Source organism: Acomys russatus, chromosome 30 (genome assembly GCF_903995435.1).
Source record: "Acomys russatus chromosome 30, mAcoRus1.1, whole genome shotgun sequence".
Taxonomy (NCBI): Eukaryota; Metazoa; Chordata; class Mammalia; order Rodentia; family Muridae; genus Acomys; species Acomys russatus.
The window spans coordinates 34,320,220-34,339,739 of record NC_067166.1 but is presented as its reverse complement, the minus strand read 5'-3'; the positions used below and the strand labels follow the sequence as shown (position 1 = coordinate 34,339,739).

Sequence of the window (19,520 nt, the reverse complement as noted above, 5' to 3'; positions counted from 1 at the left end):
CAGGAGTCCTCAATTCACCTCCTGGTAATATGGTGGCTGTATTCATTTTGGTTAATATTTTACCCCGACTGCTCTTCTCTCTGCGCCCATCACCGTCCGCTTAACAGTCACACTGACACACGGAGAGATTCTCCGACACAGTGAGCTGCTTTGCGGTTCCAGACCTTTGGCCATTCCTGAGCAGGAGCAGCGCCCTCCTGGCCACCACCTAGAGACAAGTGTTCCCATTGCTTCCTCCCATTGCTTCCTTTCTTCCCACACAACGTTTTATAGTGATCTGCTTGCACACCTCTTATATCTGATTCCCCCAGGCTAAAGACCTCATGCTCTTCATTTCTAAAACACTAGACATAATCAGATCTCAGTGCTCGTAGCCACAGAGCTCAGTTAGAGACAAACATAAAGTCAAGTTTCAAAACAGCTGCTAGCTCTTCTCTAATAATCAAAATTTTAGCTTAAGATTTGAGGACCTTTTCAACCCCGTGTGCTGCTTACGAGGCCGACACTCACCGTCCGTGATGGCTTCTCCTTTCAGACTCTTGATGCCTCTGGGCACTGCATGTCCATCCAGATAGAACTCAATTATGCCGTCGTCCAGGATAATTAAAACGTGAAGCCAGATGCCTTCTTCTAGATATTTCGTGACTGTGGTCTTGGCGGTATAGGTAACATTTGACCCAGACGTCTTGTAATGAAGGGAAAGGGTCACATGGGTCTCCTTTGTTTGAATTTTTACTCCATAGTAGATGCTTCCATTGCCATCCTCCTTGGCTATGAGAAAGCCACTCGTGTTGGCATCAGGCATTACCCAGGCTGAGAACGTGAAGCTGGCAATTGTGTTGTTCCTAGACGGCTGGTACTTTGGGTCAATGGTCCCGAACGCGCCCTCCAGCCCACTGAAGTACAAGACGTCTGTCCCAGTGTGGTGACGTCGCATGTGTGGCTGCAAATGCACGGTGCTAGGGAAAACTCCCACCAGCAAAAAGTCGATCATGGGTGGCAAGCCCGCAGGGAATTCTCTGGACAGGACTTCCCAGCCAACCCGAACATCGCCAAAGACGCCCTGTTGTCTCAAAATGGTGAAGTTGGTGATATAAGACATATCGTCTTCTGAGAGGACGTCTTCGGCCACCTCTCTGTCTAGACACTCTGGGTCTAAGATGAAAATTCCAAATGGGTCATCATTGGATGGGATCAGGACTGTCACCTGAAGGTTAGTTTCGGCTAGTTCACCTCCAGGACCTGTAATATGAAAATTTAGAATAACTAAAAAGTCAGAAGTTAAATACTTTTTAGTCTCAGAAAAAAAAGAGCAGTATGGTTTACTGACAAATTTCTAGTTAAATAATTTATTCATTATCAGTAAATAATGGAATCATTGTTTTTAGCCACATTTTAGGGGCAATATTATCAAATAACATCAATCAGCACGTTCGTATTAATAATCAGTCAATCCCCCCAAATTTTTAGGCAAAAAAGCAAAACCAGTGAGATAAAAAAAGCCTCCATCCATAAAACCAACTGTTTCTACGACCATAAAATAAACCTGCAAAATAATAATTAACCTCAATGGTAGCATGCACAATTAGCAAAGAGGTCCAGATTCTGTGTCTAAGACCAATGTATAAATAAACAAGATGAACAAGGTCAGATACAGTATCACGTGCCTATAACCCCAGCACTGTGGAGTTGTAGGCAGTAGGTTCCAGAGCCTAAGGCCAGCCTGAGCCATGCAGTGAGACTTCATTTCAGCAAACAGTCATTGGTGCCAAGTCAGCAGTGAACCCTCTGGACAGGATTTCCCAGTCAACCCATATGTCACCAAAGATGCCCTGTTGTCTCAAAAGTGTAAACAAAAAAGGGGGAGCCAAGGATTTAGGTCAATGGCAGAGCACTCCCTAATGTACACAAGCTTAGGGTTTGACTCCCAGCACTGCAAAAGCAAACAAACAAAAAACTTCTACCAAGAAAGGTGCCTAATGCACTTACTTACGTCACCACCAACTGGATTCTGTATGACTCTACGTAAGCATAAACTATAAAATGTTAGCGGTAACATGAGATGCAAAGAGCCCACACCTGAAATATTAATAAGCTTCAGAATATAAAACTCATTGAATTCAGGAATCCTGTCTGGGAAAGCATGGAGAATTACAGGTTTGGTTCCTTCTCCATCCATGAAGTTAACAGTCCCTGACGTTTCATAGAATTCTTGCTCAGGCTGCAGAGATACATTCTGGAATAGCTGCCAAGCCACAGAAACGTTGCCGAAATGGCCTCGGTGCCGCAAAATCCTACGTGAAAATGGAACAAAAGTATTTTATGAAGCATGTGTATCTGGTGACCATATATGTAACAAAGGCATTCTGTGCTCTCTTGAAAGTATTTTCTGGCAGGCTGCGAGTGCCGTCCGCCTAAGCTTTCAGTCTGAGACGTAGAGCTGAGTGACCACGATGGCAAACGAGAGGCCGGGGGTCCTTACGGGCAATCCCAGCCCAGCTGCTTCAACCGCGTGAAGATGGGCTTTGTCACGGGTTGTGCTGTGGGCATGGCAGCCGGGGCACTGTTCAGCACCTTCTCCTGTCTCAGGATTGGAATGCAGGGTCAGGAGCTGATGGGCGGCATTGGGAAAACCATGATGCAGAGTGGTGGCACCTTTGGCACATTCATGGCCACCGGAATGGGCATACGATGCTAAGCAGGGCACTGGTTGCCTACTACATCTATCCTTCCCCATCCAACTTGATCCTTGTACAATAATAAAGTTTTTCTTCTCAAAAAAAAAAAAAAAAAGAAAAGAAAAGAAAAAGTATTTTCTATTTATCTCCAAACTTGCCAGCTGGACCAGACCCACTGAGCAACCAAGAAAAGAAAGGACAAGGTAGCAAGAACGTCACATTAAAAAAAAAAAACCAACAATAACAACAGCAATCTTAGAATCTCATCTTCAGTCCAACAGCATGGCAAATGCTAAGCCCAAGTGAAAAAGGGGGGTTTATGATAATTGGCAAAAAAAAATTTCAAGAGGAAAAATACTAGGTGCAAGGAGTCACAAGTCACGAGTCCCATGAAGACTGAATAGCTAACGATAGCGTTGTCCATGCTCTGCTATGATATTTTTCATTGAAAAACTACCCACGAGACTCACTCATCTGCACAGCAGGAATGAGTTCCTTTGCCCCTCCCCTTCAGGGTCTGTCTTCTCATTATTCACTTCCACCATTTGACTTTTTTTTTTTAATCTGCCTGGACTAACAGTGCTTCAACTTGAACGGACTTGATGATCTTCTTTTGCCGGATCCAATCTTTAGCTTTCTTCATCCAAATATACTTACCAAAATGTGTTGGTCTTTCCTTCTTCGACTGCTTTGTCTACGGGCTCCAGAGAAAAAATGCCATTTGGGTCGTCATTGGCTTCAATTATGATTGTAGCTATTCCATACTTGTACACTACGGTGTCGCCTAAATGAAACATGAGAAAGTCAAGGTAATTTACGAAGAGGCTACCTTTCATCTTAACAAAAAAATTTGAACATGTCCTCATTTTGTTAACATGAATTTTAGGAATTATGAAACTACAGCTATAAAAGGCTAAGGAGGTGGCTCGGCGGGTAAAGGGCTTGCTGCATGACCCCAGGACCTGAGGAGAGCCAGCAGCATCCATGACCCCAGCTAGGAGGAGACCAGAGGCTGCTGGACAGAAAGGGCTTGTTGTCCAGCCAACAGAGCTGAGACGGCAAGAGTAAGGTTCAGTGGGAGACGTTGCTTCACATGCCCAGAATGCTAGAGGACATCTAATGATGCCCTCCGGCCTCCACATGTGTGTACATGGGTGAGCACACACACATATACGCACACAAAATATTCAGGTGTCTGTATATATACTCCTAGTCCATGGACATTAAGAGGCAACTAGAAATATAAAACCTCAAAAGCAATAACCACGCCAGTGGCCAGATCCTATTTTCTGAATAGCATTCTCAAAAAAAACAAAGCTTCCAAAAGAAGTTCCTATTTTCAGAATTGTGGCAAGAAAATTACACAATGAACTTGGAACAGTTTGATATGACAGGAAGTGGAGAGATGCTTGAAGAATAATAAGGACATATCAAAAGACACAGGAGCCACACTCAATAGATTACCACTGGCCAAATTCCGGTGAAGGTAAAACCATAAAAGTAGATGATGGTAAACAGCACCAAATAGAAATTATGATTCTATTCTAACGAATATCAGGGAAGTTTTGATAGATTTTTTCAAGTTATAAGACAACTATATAATTTCAAGTTAACTAGTCACAAACATTTATTAATTACAATAAAAGCATGCTTGTAGATCATCACCTTAATTGTACCAAAACAAATAAGGGTGAAGGGACAAAGCAAAATCCCTGACAAGGACATATTAAGACCACAGAAATACTCTTGCGTTATTGCCAAGGATAAACGCCTGCATCAAATAAAGAAGATCCATCAGGCAAGCTCAAATGAGAGATAGTCAAGCGTGTGGTTTTGCTGAGACCATGAAAGTCAAGGAAAGAAAGAAAGACTGTGGACTCCCTTCAGTCTGATAAGATGACAGGAACATTACCATTAAATGAAACAGTGTCATTCCAACACAGGTCATTTTAGCACATGCGACATCCTGGGAGAACTAAAGAAACGTGAATGGCGACAGAGGTGACAGTCTGCACTGATGTTATCTTCCTGACTGCAATCTTCTACAAGCAGTGTAGCTGAACAGCCATAGGCTAATACCCCACAAACCAGGAGCCCAATTCCTTCCGCCTACATGTTGATTTTCCAGGGAGTTTACCACCCTGCAAACTAATTTACACTGCACATGAAGGATGAAGGAGGACCATCTTCTTTACCCCACCAGTCAGGAAAGAGCAGAGCACACGCTTTCCTCGTGGGCAGCTGCAGGTTACAGTCAAAGTCAAACCTGCACAACTGCCCAGCAAAGCAGGAAACCACAGGTCAGCCAGAGCTGTATTTATTTACCTGTCGAATTGAAAAGGATTATATAAAAAGGCTCGTCTGTTTCTGGGATTCCATCGTCATTAACATATACAGATATACTCTGTGCTCTGCTTCCAGCCTCAAATACAAGAGTTTCTCCTTTCTCAACAGGAACAAAGTCTCCCTCGCCTCCCGAAGCCTTTCCATCCATGGTAGCATACTGAACAGTGCAAGCCACGTCAATAGATCCATTTCTGAGAACCGTGAAGTTGGCACTCTCGCCCTCCTGGACCCTCACAACACATGGCTCTGAAATACACATAGAACAGAAATGCATAAGCCTGTTTCAGCCCGTGAGCGTATTTTCAGAGCAGTCCCAGCTCTCCCTGCCCGGACTCTGTGTTTACTCTGCTCCTCTCTGATAGAAGGACCCTGTGATTGCCTCGAGAGTCAGTGGCCCTCCTGGCCTATTGTCCACAGTTCCCACTGCCTCTGGCAACTAATCTGTCTGTAAATATCGTAAGATTTCCATTTGTTGACTCTTGCTTAATATACCTTGTGTTAAAGGTAAATTCCTTGAATAAGAAACCCCTGGCTCCATTTTGCCATGACAGCTAGAAAAAAAAAGATAAACCTAAGAATAGTGGCCTGCTACCTGAGGGCTAAGAATGACATAAACAAAATCCAAGGGGCTCAGGACGCTACTGTATTAGCAATTTCACTATATACAGCTTATAAAACAGATGTCAGAAAATTAAAAATCTGGCTAAGCCGGGCGGTGGTGGCACACGCCTTTAATCCCAGCTCTCGGGAGGCAGAGGCAGGTAGATCGCTGTGAGTTCGAGGCCAGCTTGGTCTACAAAGTGAGTCCAGGACAACCACCAAGGCTACACAGAGAAACCCTGTCTCAAAAAACAAAAACAAAACAAAACAAAACAAAACTGGTTAAGTCTCATAAACAAAACTAAAAGATTCCCCCGTGGGAAAAGATTTAATTGTAAAGAAAGCAGTAAAATGCCAAAAATGGAGGATTCAAAATGAATATGTCTAGTAATCAGCAGCTACTGCAACAAGTGGCCACGCTCAGGAGGAAGAGCGAGTCCTGAGCCCGTCCATCTGTCAGGAACCCGCGTATCTTGTCTACCCAAAGTCAAGGCAATGCTGGGGGATTAAAAGAAAGAAGCAAAGGTGGCCAAATGCCCTCTGCTGTCTTCGTTTTGTTTTAGAAGGTCTTAAAAAAAAAAAAAAACAGTTCAAACTCAAACACTTAACGTCAATTATCAAATGGCTCATGAAACAATATTTAAACAACATTGGTCGCACTAAAGAAAATGTTCAGTTAATAATTCTTCTTAAGCATATGTGTTGGGGCTGGAGAGATGACTCAGTACTTTGGAGCACTTGTTGCTCTTGCAGAGGAGCCAGGTGTGGTTCACAAGACCCACATGATGGCTCCAGTCACAGGGACCCATTGTCCTCTTCTGACCTACACAGGCACCAGCCATGCACATAGTGCACATACACACACGATAGCAAATAATACATACACATAAAAATTCAATAAAATGTCTTAAACATCTATATAAATTTAAGAAGGATGTGATCTCACTCAAACAACATAGCAATACCACCTGCAAAATAAATAGGGTCATCGTTCCTCAGAATCTTCAGGGAGGCAGTTGTTCTGTTTCCGGTCTGAGCACCACCAGTGGCGTTAAGTAAGAAAATGGTGAATTCCTCCGTCTCCTCCGGAATCTTTGGCAAAATGGTACATACTTTAAGTCAAGTGAATCATCCATGTACTTACATTATGCAGGCCTGCTATTTGTTTTCTGAAAGCTCAATTATTACTGCTAAGATTCATTTTCCCCTCTCAAACAAAAGCTTCTTAAAAGTATCCCCATCAAACTCAGAATGCCCTGAAATCATCCCAATGCTGTTCCTCCGAAGAGCCATTTTATTGCAGCTAGCTCTGAAGAGTGGTAGAGACACATGTGTTTTGACTTAAGTAAGGAAAACCTGGCTAATCCCCCAGAGCTGAGTTTATTTCTATAAGAAAATGGGAAACAAGTAAGCTGTGAGGGAAAAAAACCCGGAAGATTATAAAGGATGTAGCAATGGCCGGCAGCTCTCCACGCTGTTTCAAACCTTCGCGAAGGTTTCAGAGGACGTCCAAAGACATCCTTTCCTCCATGGTCTCTAAAAGATGAGATTTCCATCCGTCTGATTCTACAGTCCCCTGATGGACACTATTTCTCTTTCACATTGTCTGTGTGAGCTACCTCAGACGCATACAGGAAAAAAAAAAAAAAGTTGGTAACGTTGGTCTGTTGGGAGACAGTTCCAAGGGAAAGGGGACCGGCTTCACAGCTGTGCCCTGAGAAACACCCACTTTCCATTCAGTGAAGCTGTTCGCCTTTCTTGTTAGGCTCGTGACATCTGTGCTTAGTGTCCTGGTGTTCAAGTGCACCGTGAGATACCCAGAAGATGGCTCCTCGTCAACATGCCTAAGGCAGACCAGTGGCCAAGCATCTCCCACAACCCTGAATCGCTGGTGTTTGACATATGATGGGGTTACTGACCCCTATCAGTTTTAAGAGTTGAAAAATAGAAAGGCCTTCAAGAGACCCGTGTGTGTGTGTGTGTGTGTGTGTGTACATATATATGTATATGTATGTATTATATCATACTAAACGTCTTTGTCACACAGTATTATGACAAAATGTATCACCAGACCTTTAATTATTTAATAAAAAGGAATGACTGAGCTGTAAATACAGAATGTTTGCATAACATGAGGGTTTCACCACCAGCACCACAAAAGATAAACCAAGCAAACAGCACCCAAAAAAGGGGCTTGAGTCACCAATTACAAGGCAGAGTGAAAAGCTGTATAAGCCGCACTTACTTCATCCACAAGGGAGTAGACGGTGATGTTTTTAAGAGATTCTTGGTCTCCAAAAGAAACAGTTCCGCGCACAGGAAATACATCTTGTGTAAAGTCGGGACTAACCACCCAGGATACCCTAACATCACCAAAGTTGCCTCGAGTTCGTACTACACCGTAAATGGCTGGAAAACACACACATGGACATAGGTTGAAATTTAAGTCAAATAAACAAATAAAAACCCTCTTTGTCAACACTTGCTTAGCGTATACCCCAATATTGAGGCGTGCACGCGTGTGCATGTGTGTGTGTGTGTGTGTGTGTGTGTGTCTGTCTGTCTGTCTGTCTGTCTATGTGTGTCTGTCTGTGTGTTTAGCTTGTTCAATCTATTCCATTGTACTTTGGGATATTGAGAATCATCTGGCATAAGAATGAGATTATAATCAATCATGTACAACTATTATAAAGTCCTATAATATACGCGAGTCCACCAAAGGAATTTGCTAGAAGCTTTCTAGTATTTGGCAGGCAAAGTTCTCTTTATTACCCAGACATTGGTTTACAAATAAAAGAATTCTCATCTTCTGACACTGCGATAGGTCCTCAGCAGGAACTCTCAGCTGTGGTGTTCTCTCCACTTGACTGACTTCGTTCCTTCCCCAGTGTCTGCGCTTATACCATCTTAACTAGAATCAAATTGTAACTGAGGTCTTCACCACCACCGCAATGTTACGTAAGAAATGAAACCAGTAAGCCCAAATATGAGTTTCCAAAGGTCAGTGTCTAAGTTGCATGTAAGTTCTGAGGTGGGATGGAAAGCTGACAATAGTTACCAGACAAATGAACTAAGAGGGTGGTGAAATGGGCCGGCAGTTCAGAGCACTTACTGCTCTTCCAGAGGACCCAGGGTCAGTTCCAACAACCAATCAGGGGGCTCACTACCACTGATGCCAGTTTCAGGGGATCCAACCAACTGCTTTTGGCTTCCATGGGCATCTGTACACACATGGTGCACAAGATCCACACAGGCACACACAAATATACACATAAACAAAAATAATTTTTAAGAAGCTGAAAAGAGATTAATGTCCTCTTCGGTGAACAGAAATAAAATACAGTAAACAGAATACGTTACCACTGTAGACATCCTCTCCTTTGCTTTCTTTTATCGATGCAGTCAAAGCATCAGGAACAAATTCTATAATCCCATGAGGGTCGTCATTTTTCAGAATCGTGATATTGACAACAGTAGCACCGCCCAGCTTGCTTTCCCTCTCACCATGACTGCTGAGGACCACCCAGTAGTTTTCATCCAACTACAAAAAGCAGGTGAAGTTAGAAAAAAAAATGTCAAGTTGATGTTTTCACTGCAAATAAAATGTATATGTAACTGACAATGTTAATATGGTCCATTTTTTCAGGAACATGCATAACACTGAAAACATAAAAGAGCTGATATTATTCCTGATTTTTAAAAATCTTTGCCCATTAACTGAAAGACAGGAGATATAAGTCGACATTATACAAAAAGGTAAATGAAACAATAAGACCATTCTAAGCCAGTATGAATTCAAGGCTTTTTTTGCTGATGATCTAGTATTCATTTAAATGAGCAATAGTGAAAATATAAATAAAATTAATTTGAAAGCTACATTTGTATTTCAGTACAAACATATTAGAAGTATATCTGATTGTCCTAATATAAATAAATTAATTTCTTTCTAAAAAATAACTATTTTTTAAATATATTAAAAAATAACTTTATAGCAGAGCTTTAGTTTGAAACCACACCAGTAAGATTTCAGTCCATATAGACTACATAAAATAAACCTTACCATAAATGGAGAAAACAGATCACATAGTCAAAATCTCATATTGTTTTCTATTTCTTGTTTTAGGAACAGAATACTCTCTCGTAAGTTGAATGAATCTTACTCTGTTTTTTTACACTTCTTTGTACATTTTTCCAAACATGAGTTCTAAATTATTTCTTACATCTTTCGGTCAATGTACACAATATCGCTCTTCTCAGTATACTGCTACTATCAACCTTCTACCAGAACGAGAGGAACCCAGACCCTGGTACCTCTGGTGTGCCGTCCAGTCTCGTGAGCAGGGTGACCACTGCCTCCCTTTCCCCGGGCATGAACTCCAGCACTCCTGTGTTGCCATAGAATTCACTGCTCTCTCGGGGCTCAACGTGGTAGCGGAGGAACTGTTTGACAAGAGACCCCCTCGATCGAAAAATACGGAGCTCTACCGCATCTCCTTCCTTAAAAAAAAAAAAAGACAAAAAGCACAAAAGTTCAAGTTCTTCTAGAACATTCTTCTGAAGTGATGAATGCAGAGAGAAGTTTCATACTTACCTTTATAGCAAAGGGTCCTCTAGAGTCGTGAGAAAATTCAAAAATACCTCCAGGATCATCATTTTCCAAAATAATTAAGTCTCGGCTAGTATACCCCGATTTCAGGACCTCACTGTCCACACTCACCCTGGAAAGTGAGAGAGAAGCACTCTATTATTTTGAAGTGCTCAAGCTTTGAAAACTCCAGGAGCATTTACAATTCTTCCAGATAATTAAAAGGTAATTAAGAGTTAAAGTTTAAAACAAATTTACATGTCTTAAAATCACTTCATGCCAAAACTGTTTTTATTGATAACACTTGCTGAAATATTTCTGAATTTTTTTATATATTTTTTTTACTGGAATAAACATTGCATAGCACACAAAGAGTATAGAAACAATTCACATAAAGTATCAAATCCTATAAAATTTTTACTATAGTTTTAGAAAGTTATACTTTGGAATTAGTTAGAAATATTCAAACAACTCAATAGCTCCTTAGCATTATGATTTTCTGACATTCGTGCTTTAAATTTAAAATTGTACTTATATGTGAATTTCCTATGTCTCCTTAAATATGAATATGCTAATTGGGTAATGATTTATGTACTAACTGAGCAACTACAAACCACAAATGATCAAAACTAAATAAATAAACACAATTATGATCAGGCATTTATAAACACTTTTTGTCTTTCTAGTGCTTTCTGTATGTGTCAGCTTTAACCTGAAATATTTTTTAGGAAAAATAAAAATGTAAAATATATTAGAATAAAAGGAATGAAGTGGATCTGAGATGTTGACGTTCAGTAACTAGTGTGTGTGCATGTGAGTGTGTGTGTGTGTATGCATGTGAGTATGTGTGTGCATGTGCGTGTGTATTAAGTCAATGTGTGTGTGTGTCTGTGTATGTGTGTGTGTGTGTATGACTGTGGGGTATGTGTGCAAGCCTATGACTGTACATGTGTGAGTATGTATGTAAGTGCATGTGTGATTGTGTGCATGTATAACTGTGGGGATGTGTGTGTGTGTGTGAACAAATACAGGTGAAAATATAAACCTTTTATAATTTCTGGTATTTCTGCTAGAGTATAATTAAGATGATCAAAGAGACTGCAGGCTCTGGGATTTAGAGTCAGCTCTTAGGAAGTCACAGTCATGCAGGCTGGACTGAACCTCTTCACACGTGACCTCCTATGGAACAAAAATGTTCCATGATCTCACCGCCAAGTCACAGTGAAAGCACAGCCAGTGCAGGGGCGCGCACACAGTCAGTGGTCCCTCTGTGGGGAGGACCGTGAACTAATAGGCTTCTGCTGTAGAGACCAACCACCCAGCATCTCCCACGCTAGGGACCACAGAGGATGGACTACAAACGCCGGAGGCATCGTCTGTGGTGTGCACAAGGCCTCTACTTCACTTCTCTAAGCTCATTAATCAGTTCCCAGCATCCACATGAGCTAAGAGACAAGAAAAGTGGGTGCAAGGCAAAGCATGTAAATCCAGGGTGAACATTAAGCAAGTCAAGTCGTTCTCAAACTTTCTTAAAATAGGCTACTCTCATGTATGAGCCAAACTCTGAAAAAAAATCTCTGTAAAACGCAAACATGAAAGCAAGAAACTGCAGAGACACACTGAGAAAAGCCACAGATTTCATTTTCTCTGTCAAACAAAATAAAAGGCTCATAAAGTTCTTCACATCAAACCACAGGGATTATTCTCTGGTGCAAACTACACGGAAAATTACAACCTAAAATGCTTCTAAATTGTGATGACACTAAATTCCTCAGTGTTTCATTAAATATCTTAACTGTCTTTATAACACAAAACCGAGGGCCTCAAAACCCAAGCCATTCATACAAATGCCATTGTCACTATAGAATGGAATCCCACACAGCATGCACGGTCAGACAGGCAGGCAGCATTGCTCAAGACTGGTCATGCAGAATGGTGGCTTCAGAAAACCATCACTCACAGGACAAAATAGTACATTTTTTTTCTGCACACTTACCCAAAATACACGACAAATCTTTCAGTCTCTACCCTGTCAACACAGAAAGAAGCGTGGGAGGGGGAACGGGAGGCAAGTACAGCATTTAATAAACTCCTGGTGCAGCCAGCTTAAAATGGAATGGTAAAATAAAGTTAAAGAAAGCACACTGCACCCCCACGACCTGGAGCTAGGAAGTTTCCGTGTATGGGAACTGTGCGCACACTGTGTCCTCCGCTATTGACAAATGCAAGTAAGCCCACTTATATAGGATGACCCCATGGCCAGCGAGCATGTCAGGACCCACTTAAGACATTCCTTTCCGGCCCCCTCCGAAGCTTACATGCCTGCCAAGTGCTCTGCGCTCCAGAAGCCACAGCAGCTGAGCAAATTTCATTCAGCTCTACTTATAATTACTTACTCATGTTAATGGGATTTGGGGGGGAAAAAAAACCTTCCCTCCTCACATCTAAAGCCAGTTGCTATTTGGATTAAAATTATCAAAATTCCATAGCAGAGACATTGGTACCTTCCAGTGTCTGCAGAGAAATACATTTGAGAAGTCACAAGACATCACCACTTTTAATTACAATTTTATATCAGGCAATCTAAATACATCCTAGTAAAGTGTTACTAATTTTTGTTGCAATATAATCACACTGGAATTTGTTCCTTTGTTATTTTGCTCAAATTTGGTTAAAACATTGCAAAACCAAAGGGAGAATTGGACAAAAACCCACTTTCAAGTGGTAAATTACGTTCTCAGTTATTTATCTAAACATTTCTTTGGCGAGAAGAAGGTAATTAGTTTGTTCTTGTTGCCATGCTAGCTTCTGACTGAGCTGGCAGTTCGGTGTGCAGCTTCACCGATCTGCTCTATTTTAAAGGAAGCACAATTGTCAAAATTAACCCTGTGGCTCACCCTTCCCTGTCTGTGCACGCTTTCACACGGGCAGGGGGCAGAAAGGAAAAGGGAAAAAGCTTTGAAAAATTAGCGTTAATTCATTCCAAATGGTCATGTGACATTTCAAAGACTGTAAAGAAGAGTCGCTAAATTTGCTGAGGTAGAATTTAAATTATTCTTTAAACATCTAGTTGAGAACAGCCAAGCTGACGAGGTTTCTGTCAAGTCCCACAGTTTATAGTTCCTGCTCGATTTGCCTTAGTATTCCTTCCAACTGTCCAACGACGTAATTGTGCTCAAACCTAAATTATTAAAAAAGGTCCATGGGGAAAAAAAATCTACTTCAAAAGCACATGTCATTAAATTCCACTAAGTCTTCTCACATGAGACAGTTTCCCATAAGGCAAGCTGTAATACACGAAGACAGAGTCATTTAGACAGTGGGTTTTAGGTTTGGGGAATTCACTGTTGTTTTGCTTTGGTTGAAGAAGAAAAACGTGTGATTCTGAAGATAACAATATGAGCGTATTGAAAATAGATGTGCTCTCTGTAGTCTTCATTTTTTTCCTTCTCCTTAAAAAATATGTCAGACCATGTTTTCCTTCTAGTATCTTCTGTAGGGCTGGATTTTTGGCATAGAGAATAACCTCAATTACATTTAAAAAATTTATATATATATATATATATATATATATACACACACACACACACACACACACACACACACACACACACACACAACCTAACATTTCAGATGGCTCACCGACACCATCGTCAACACAACATAAGCAAGCATACTTCAGATTTGTCAGCAGCTTCCCACAAACCCACCACATAATGTTCCCTCAGAGCAAAGCAGGAAGGTGAAAGGTCACAAAAGATAATAATCTTCAGAGTCAAAGAAAAATCCATCCACAGACAAACAGAAATGTCTGAAAACCGTAACACTTCACAGTTTTCACAACATAAAGGGAAATTGGTTAAAGCAAAAATCAAAATCATTAATCAAACGCACGGAAGTTACTGCTTCCCGTATGGGTTATTACCTGTCCAGAGAAAGAGTTACAGTTTCGTTCAATTCCGGAATGTCATCACCTTTGACAGTGATGTTGATTGTCGTGTCACTTTGCCCAGATAAAAACACAACAGAGCCATTAAAGGGACCTGCGTCACCCGGGGTCACTGCTTTTGAATTGAAGCCAGAGGGTTTCAGACTCCAGTGGACAGTAGCCTGGCCGTCAGTTCCGTCTCGGTGGAGGGGAATGCATACCTTATTTTTAAAAGAAAAAAGAGAGAGAGAGAGAGAGAGAAACTCTGCTAAAATGTATGCTCACGAGTCACGTGAGCTTTCCACGAACACGCAGATGTGATCAGGTGGCATGATAAACACAACTGAAAAAGCAGGACAGTAATTTTAGGTGCAGTTTCTACATTTTTGCTAATCAAATCTATCTAGAGTATAAACCCCACCAAAGAAGTGACCTTGGAATTATCTTAATAAAAAAGGCAAGTTCATTAAAAAAGTTAAAGAATGGTGAAAAATATAACTGACTATTTTGCTATTCTGGCTAGCAACAGTCAGAACCTAAGATAAGTGAGGAAAATTCTTAGGAAGAAGATAGATAGATAGATAGATAGATAGATAGATAGATAGATAGATAGATAGTTAATACATCGATCTAACAAATCGGAGGCTCTCAGCCACCTCAGGGAGCTAGTTAAGACCTAGAACACTTGAAATAGTAAAATCCCTGCTTCACACATTAAACCAACAAAGTGAGTCATCCCCTGAGAAGCAGGTAACATTTTTTAGGCTTTTAGAAGGAAACAGTAAACGTGTGAAAATATGTAAAGTCAAAAGCACTCTGAAAACTGAATCTTCTCTGGTCATCTGTAAAACCTAATAACCAACAAAGGAAATAGTACTCATGAAACTTTGCTGTATGAACTGGATGACAAAAATAACTCCTCTCATTTCTCATCTAAACTTCAAGCCAATGTAAATCAAATCTGAACGGGGAGTACCGGGTCTTTGACAGACTGTGGTACAGCAATGCAGAGATGTTCCTACATAGGACACTTGGGGAGGATTCAACCATGGCAATGCATAATTGGGGGTGGTGAGGATGGTGATATGAGCATGCTTTCATGAGTGTGTGTGTGTGTGTGTGTGTGTGTGTGTGTGTGTGTGTGCGCGTGCGCACGCGCGTGCGAGCGCGAGTGTGGGTATGGGTGCGCTGTGCATGTGGGTATGAATGCACATGTGTGTGTAAATGTGGGGGGTACACATGTGCGCATGTGTGTGTGGCGTGTGTATGTGGCTGTGTGTGTGATTATGTTTCTAAGGCTCAGAATTTCACAACTAATCCACCATCACAACTGGTATCAGCCACAGCAGTCAGATCCATGTCTGATCCTCAGTCCCACCTGAGGCAGCACACAGGGTGTTCAGAAGACAAAGCCAAGAAAAACTGCTCATGTGTTCACAGTATAACCACTTATCGCCAGATTCATAATTGGCTCTCAAATGTTATGACACTGTTGTAAAACCAATCACTGCTAAATAATCTATGTACACCATGAGCAATAAATTCTACTTTTTTCTTTAATTTTTTTTTTTATTCGAATAGTATCACATCACTTTCCTCCGTTCCCTCCCTCCAGTCACTCCCAGCTATTCTTTCTAGAGGCCTGCCCACGCCACCCCCACTGTCAAACTGATAGTCTCCTTTTCTGGTAATATTTATTACATATAAATTTATGTATGTACATGTACAAATGTAAACACACCCCCTCAAGAATAGTAAAAATTATACAAAAACAGATATCCACCAGTTGTTTATTCTAAATAGCATATACTCTATTAACTCTGCATGCCAGCCCTATATTAAAAAGTATTTACTTCCTCAGACACATTAAGACCCATGAATAGGAAATGATGTACTCACCACCTCAGCAGCAGAAGCTCTGGGTTCATGCAAAATGATTGGAAGGTTGCTCAGAAAGCCAATTTCTCCATTCGCAATGGCTGGGGTAACCAATAAAGAAACATTCCTGATTTTCCCAAATCTGGGACTTACTGGTGGGATTGGGGGAAATATGTTCACCAATACCAGGGCTTCCAACTATAAAACACAAAGAAAAACAAAAAGAGATAGGATAATTTCAAAATCAAGGAGAAAATTAGCACCATAAAATGTCTAAGTAGATACAGTCACAGGTCATGAGTAACTAAGAACTTTGAGACTTGCAGCATCCCTGAAGCATCCCTGCAGCATCCCTGCAGCATCCCTGCAGCATCCTTGTTACACCTCCCGAAGTATTCGTCCAGGTCTTTTCTGGTCCTCAGGTACGATTACTCTATAGGATTCTTCCTGGCTTCTTTACCTTATAACTCCATCCTGCCTCTTTAATAAGATCAAACTCCAAGTCCTTATAACCAGTTACTAGTCAGCATCCCACAAATGTCACGTGGACATTTTACAGATAGATTATTGCAAGTAGAAATCGGTGTCCCTGGCCCAGGTCCCATCACAGTTACCTTTTGTGCAGTTCCACCTGTTGTTGGGGACAACAGGCCGTATGGCCAATGTTCAGCCATCTTGTCTAAGTCTGCACCTTTAAGTCTGTGTCTTTCCCAAAGCTTGCCTTTCACCAGAAACTAGCTGACCCTGTTGTGAGTCAGCAGTTACACTAAAGACAGATAGGGATGGAGTGACCCTGTTGAGTCAGCAGTTAGACTAAAGCTAGATGAAGACAGAGCAAGATGCCCTGTGTGGCAGGCCATTATGGCCCTGCCTGGAATTCCCTATGTTTTGAGAAAGGCCTGCAGCTCGGTTGCTATAGCAATATGCTTCCCTGCCTTCTGACTTATAAAAGCTGCTGCCTGGCTAATAAAGTTTGAGAGTTTGATCAATCAGACTTGCTCTCCTTCTTTGTGTCTTGCATTTTCTTTTTTTTTTTTGTTTTTGTTTTTGTTTTTGTTTTATTTTGTTTTGTTTTGTTTTGTTTTTGTTTTTCGAGACAGGGTTTCTCTATGTAGCCTTGGCTGTCCTGGACTCGCTTTGTAGACCAGGCTGGCCTTGAACTCACAGTTATCCGCCTGCCTCTGCCTCCCGAGTGCTGGGATTAAAGGCGTGCGCTACCACGCCCGGCTTGTCTTGCATTTTCAACAGGTGAACTTCCTCCCGAGTTTTAGTCAAACCCCGCAAGCCGGGGCAACCTGTCTGTACACCTTGTCACCTATATCAACAACATTGACCTTTTAAAAGCCAGATGCAAAAACTTTCTCCACATTTTCTGCCTGGTTCCCATTGACCCATACGTCCAATCAGCCACCTACTCCTCCTCTTTACCAGACATGTCACTACAAGAAGACCATTCAGAACACCAGTCATACGCAGAGCAACCTAATGCTTAAAGAAGTACATGGGCTGGAGAGATGGCTCAGCGGTTAAGAGCACTGACTGCTCTTCCAGAGGTCCTGAGTTCAATTCCCAGCAACCACATGGTGGTTCACAACCATCTATGATGTGATCTGATGCCCTCTTCTGGCCTGCAGGTGCACATGCAGGCAGAGCATTGTATACATAATAATAAATAAATAAATCTTTTTTTAAAAAAAAGAAGTACAGTACACACCCAACACACTTTCAGTCTCCCAGCACTTGGTGAAGTTGGTCTTCTCCTCACCTAGAATGGTCCTCCCTTCATCATCCCACAATCTGAAGTAAGAGCATAAAAACCAACTCAATGTTCCCTCTTCCCTGTGAAGAAGATGTCTTGGGATGCTCCAGTCGTCTTCAATTTCTTTTGGATGCTCTACTACTCTGATCACTTGCAACTATGAACGTCACCATTTTCTGACTCCAAGTTTTGCGTGTTGACAGGCCTGTAGCGATCTTAAAGCACTGGGTCCTTCTCAACATGTTCCCCATACACAGCACAAACCAGAACTGCAGCAGCTATGCAATAAGAATTTTTAATTCCTCCCTCCAGGAAAGAGCACTCTACACAGGTCATCAATACACTGGGACTTTCAGCACCTTACATTGACCTATACTGAGCAATTGGTCAGTCGTTACAGGACTATAAAAAAGGAGCTTTTAAAATGGCTTCACAAAGCATTTCAAAGCTCCAGCTCTGCAAAGCTCTGAACTACGGACACATGCTGCTAAGAAACCACAATAGAGATTTGTGGGTTGGGTGGTTTTTTCCAGAAATGGACAGGCCTGAGCTATTCTCCCATGACTGGCATACTTTGTGACACGTAACATATACTCTAGAGTGGCAACGTAAATGCCTCATTTAAATGTCAAAATTAGGTACAAGAGAAAGACATGATGAAGCCAACATTTAGTAAGTACTCATTTGAAGAAAAGTAACAAGAAATTAGACTATAATTTTGTCCAATACTGATACACAAACGAAGCCAAGTACAAAGTAAACTGTAAAGACAAATGTGTAGTTACAGCCATTTGCATATAACTTTTATTTCCAGAAAAAATTGAACACATGTACATACAGTCATGTATGTGTGTATGTGTGTGTGTGTGTTCTTAGAAAATAGCACAAAGATTAAATAATAGATGCATCTGGATGAGATGTTAAAATGAGTATGCACTAGTTAGAGGTAAAGATGAATTTGAACTTTACTGTCATGTGTAAGGAATCACATATGAGTTACACACTCACTCCCAGCTAGTCACTGACCTCTAAACTGCTAGAGCTGCCTAAAGCAGCAAAGAAAGAATATCAATTTTTTTTAATCAAAACTTTCTACAAAGAAAAAGTAATGTCATTTTAGCTTCTTATATAAGAAAATCAGACAATTAATTCTCGTGCTGTACTTTTGAAAACTATCAAAGGAATGATATAAAAGATAATGAAAAAAATCATTCAATGAACTGCTCAAATAAGAAATTAAAGTTTTAGCATCTTGCCTTCTCTGCCCTGGTTCCGTAAACATTTGCCAAATCAAGGTATTCCCTGCATTCACAAGTGGCCACTCTTTCCCTTCACTTATCTACTACTGGGACATAAATCCAGATAACACCTCTGCATCTTAAATCCTTAGATGCATGGTGTCTGCAAACACTCTAGGATCTTAGTCACACCGTGTCACTGAACACTCTGGAATCTTAGACACACCATGTCACTGAATGCTCTAGAATCTTAGTCACACTGTGTCATTGAACGCTCTAGAATCTTAGTCACTCTGTATCACTAACCGCTCTAGGATCTTAGTCACACCAAGTCACTGAACGCTCTAGAATCTTAGTCACACCATAACACTGACTGCTCTAGAATCTTAGTTACACCATGCACTGAACACTCTAGAATCTTAATCACATCATGTCACTGAATGCTCTAGAATCTTAATCATACTGTTACTGAATGCTCTAGAATCTTAGTCACATTGTGTCACTGAAT

General features: G+C 41.2%; 2 protein-coding genes across 2 annotated transcripts in view; one reads left to right on the top strand and one right to left on the bottom strand.

Annotated features, from left to right (window-relative positions):
• The window catches only part of Adgrv1 (adhesion G protein-coupled receptor V1), a 469,943-nt gene that overhangs the window by 435,919 nt on the left and 14,504 nt on the right, over positions 1–19,520 (bottom strand). The window contains exons 9-19 of the mRNA XM_051172399.1: positions 16,037–16,213; positions 14,135–14,358; positions 10,216–10,342; positions 9,936–10,121; positions 8,985–9,165; positions 7,870–8,033; positions 6,593–6,716; positions 5,004–5,270; positions 3,336–3,462; positions 2,080–2,294; positions 511–1,242 (exon numbers count right to left, since the gene is read on the bottom strand). Of these exons, the coding sequence (XP_051028356.1) occupies positions 511–1,242; positions 2,080–2,294; positions 3,336–3,462; positions 5,004–5,270; positions 6,593–6,716; positions 7,870–8,033; positions 8,985–9,165; positions 9,936–10,121; positions 10,216–10,342; positions 14,135–14,358; positions 16,037–16,213 (2,524 nt within the window). The remainder of the gene's footprint in view (positions 1–510; positions 1,243–2,079; positions 2,295–3,335; positions 3,463–5,003; positions 5,271–6,592; positions 6,717–7,869; positions 8,034–8,984; positions 9,166–9,935; positions 10,122–10,215; positions 10,343–14,134; positions 14,359–16,036; positions 16,214–19,520) is intronic.
• On the top strand, positions 2,305–2,698 carry LOC127212185 (reactive oxygen species modulator 1-like). Its single transcript, XM_051172253.1, has 2 exons — positions 2,305–2,340; positions 2,441–2,698. Exons 1-2 carry the CDS (start codon positions 2,305–2,307, stop codon positions 2,696–2,698), a joined length of 294 nt encoding a protein of 97 aa, XP_051028210.1.

Coding starts and splice junctions, on each gene's coding strand:
- LOC127212185 (XM_051172253.1), top strand. CDS start 2,305: ATGGAACAAAAGTATTTTATGAAGCATGTGTATCTG. Junction 2,341..2,440: donor TTATGAAGCATGTGTATCTG/GTGACCATATAT, acceptor TGAGACGTAGAG/CTGAGTGACCACGATGGCAA.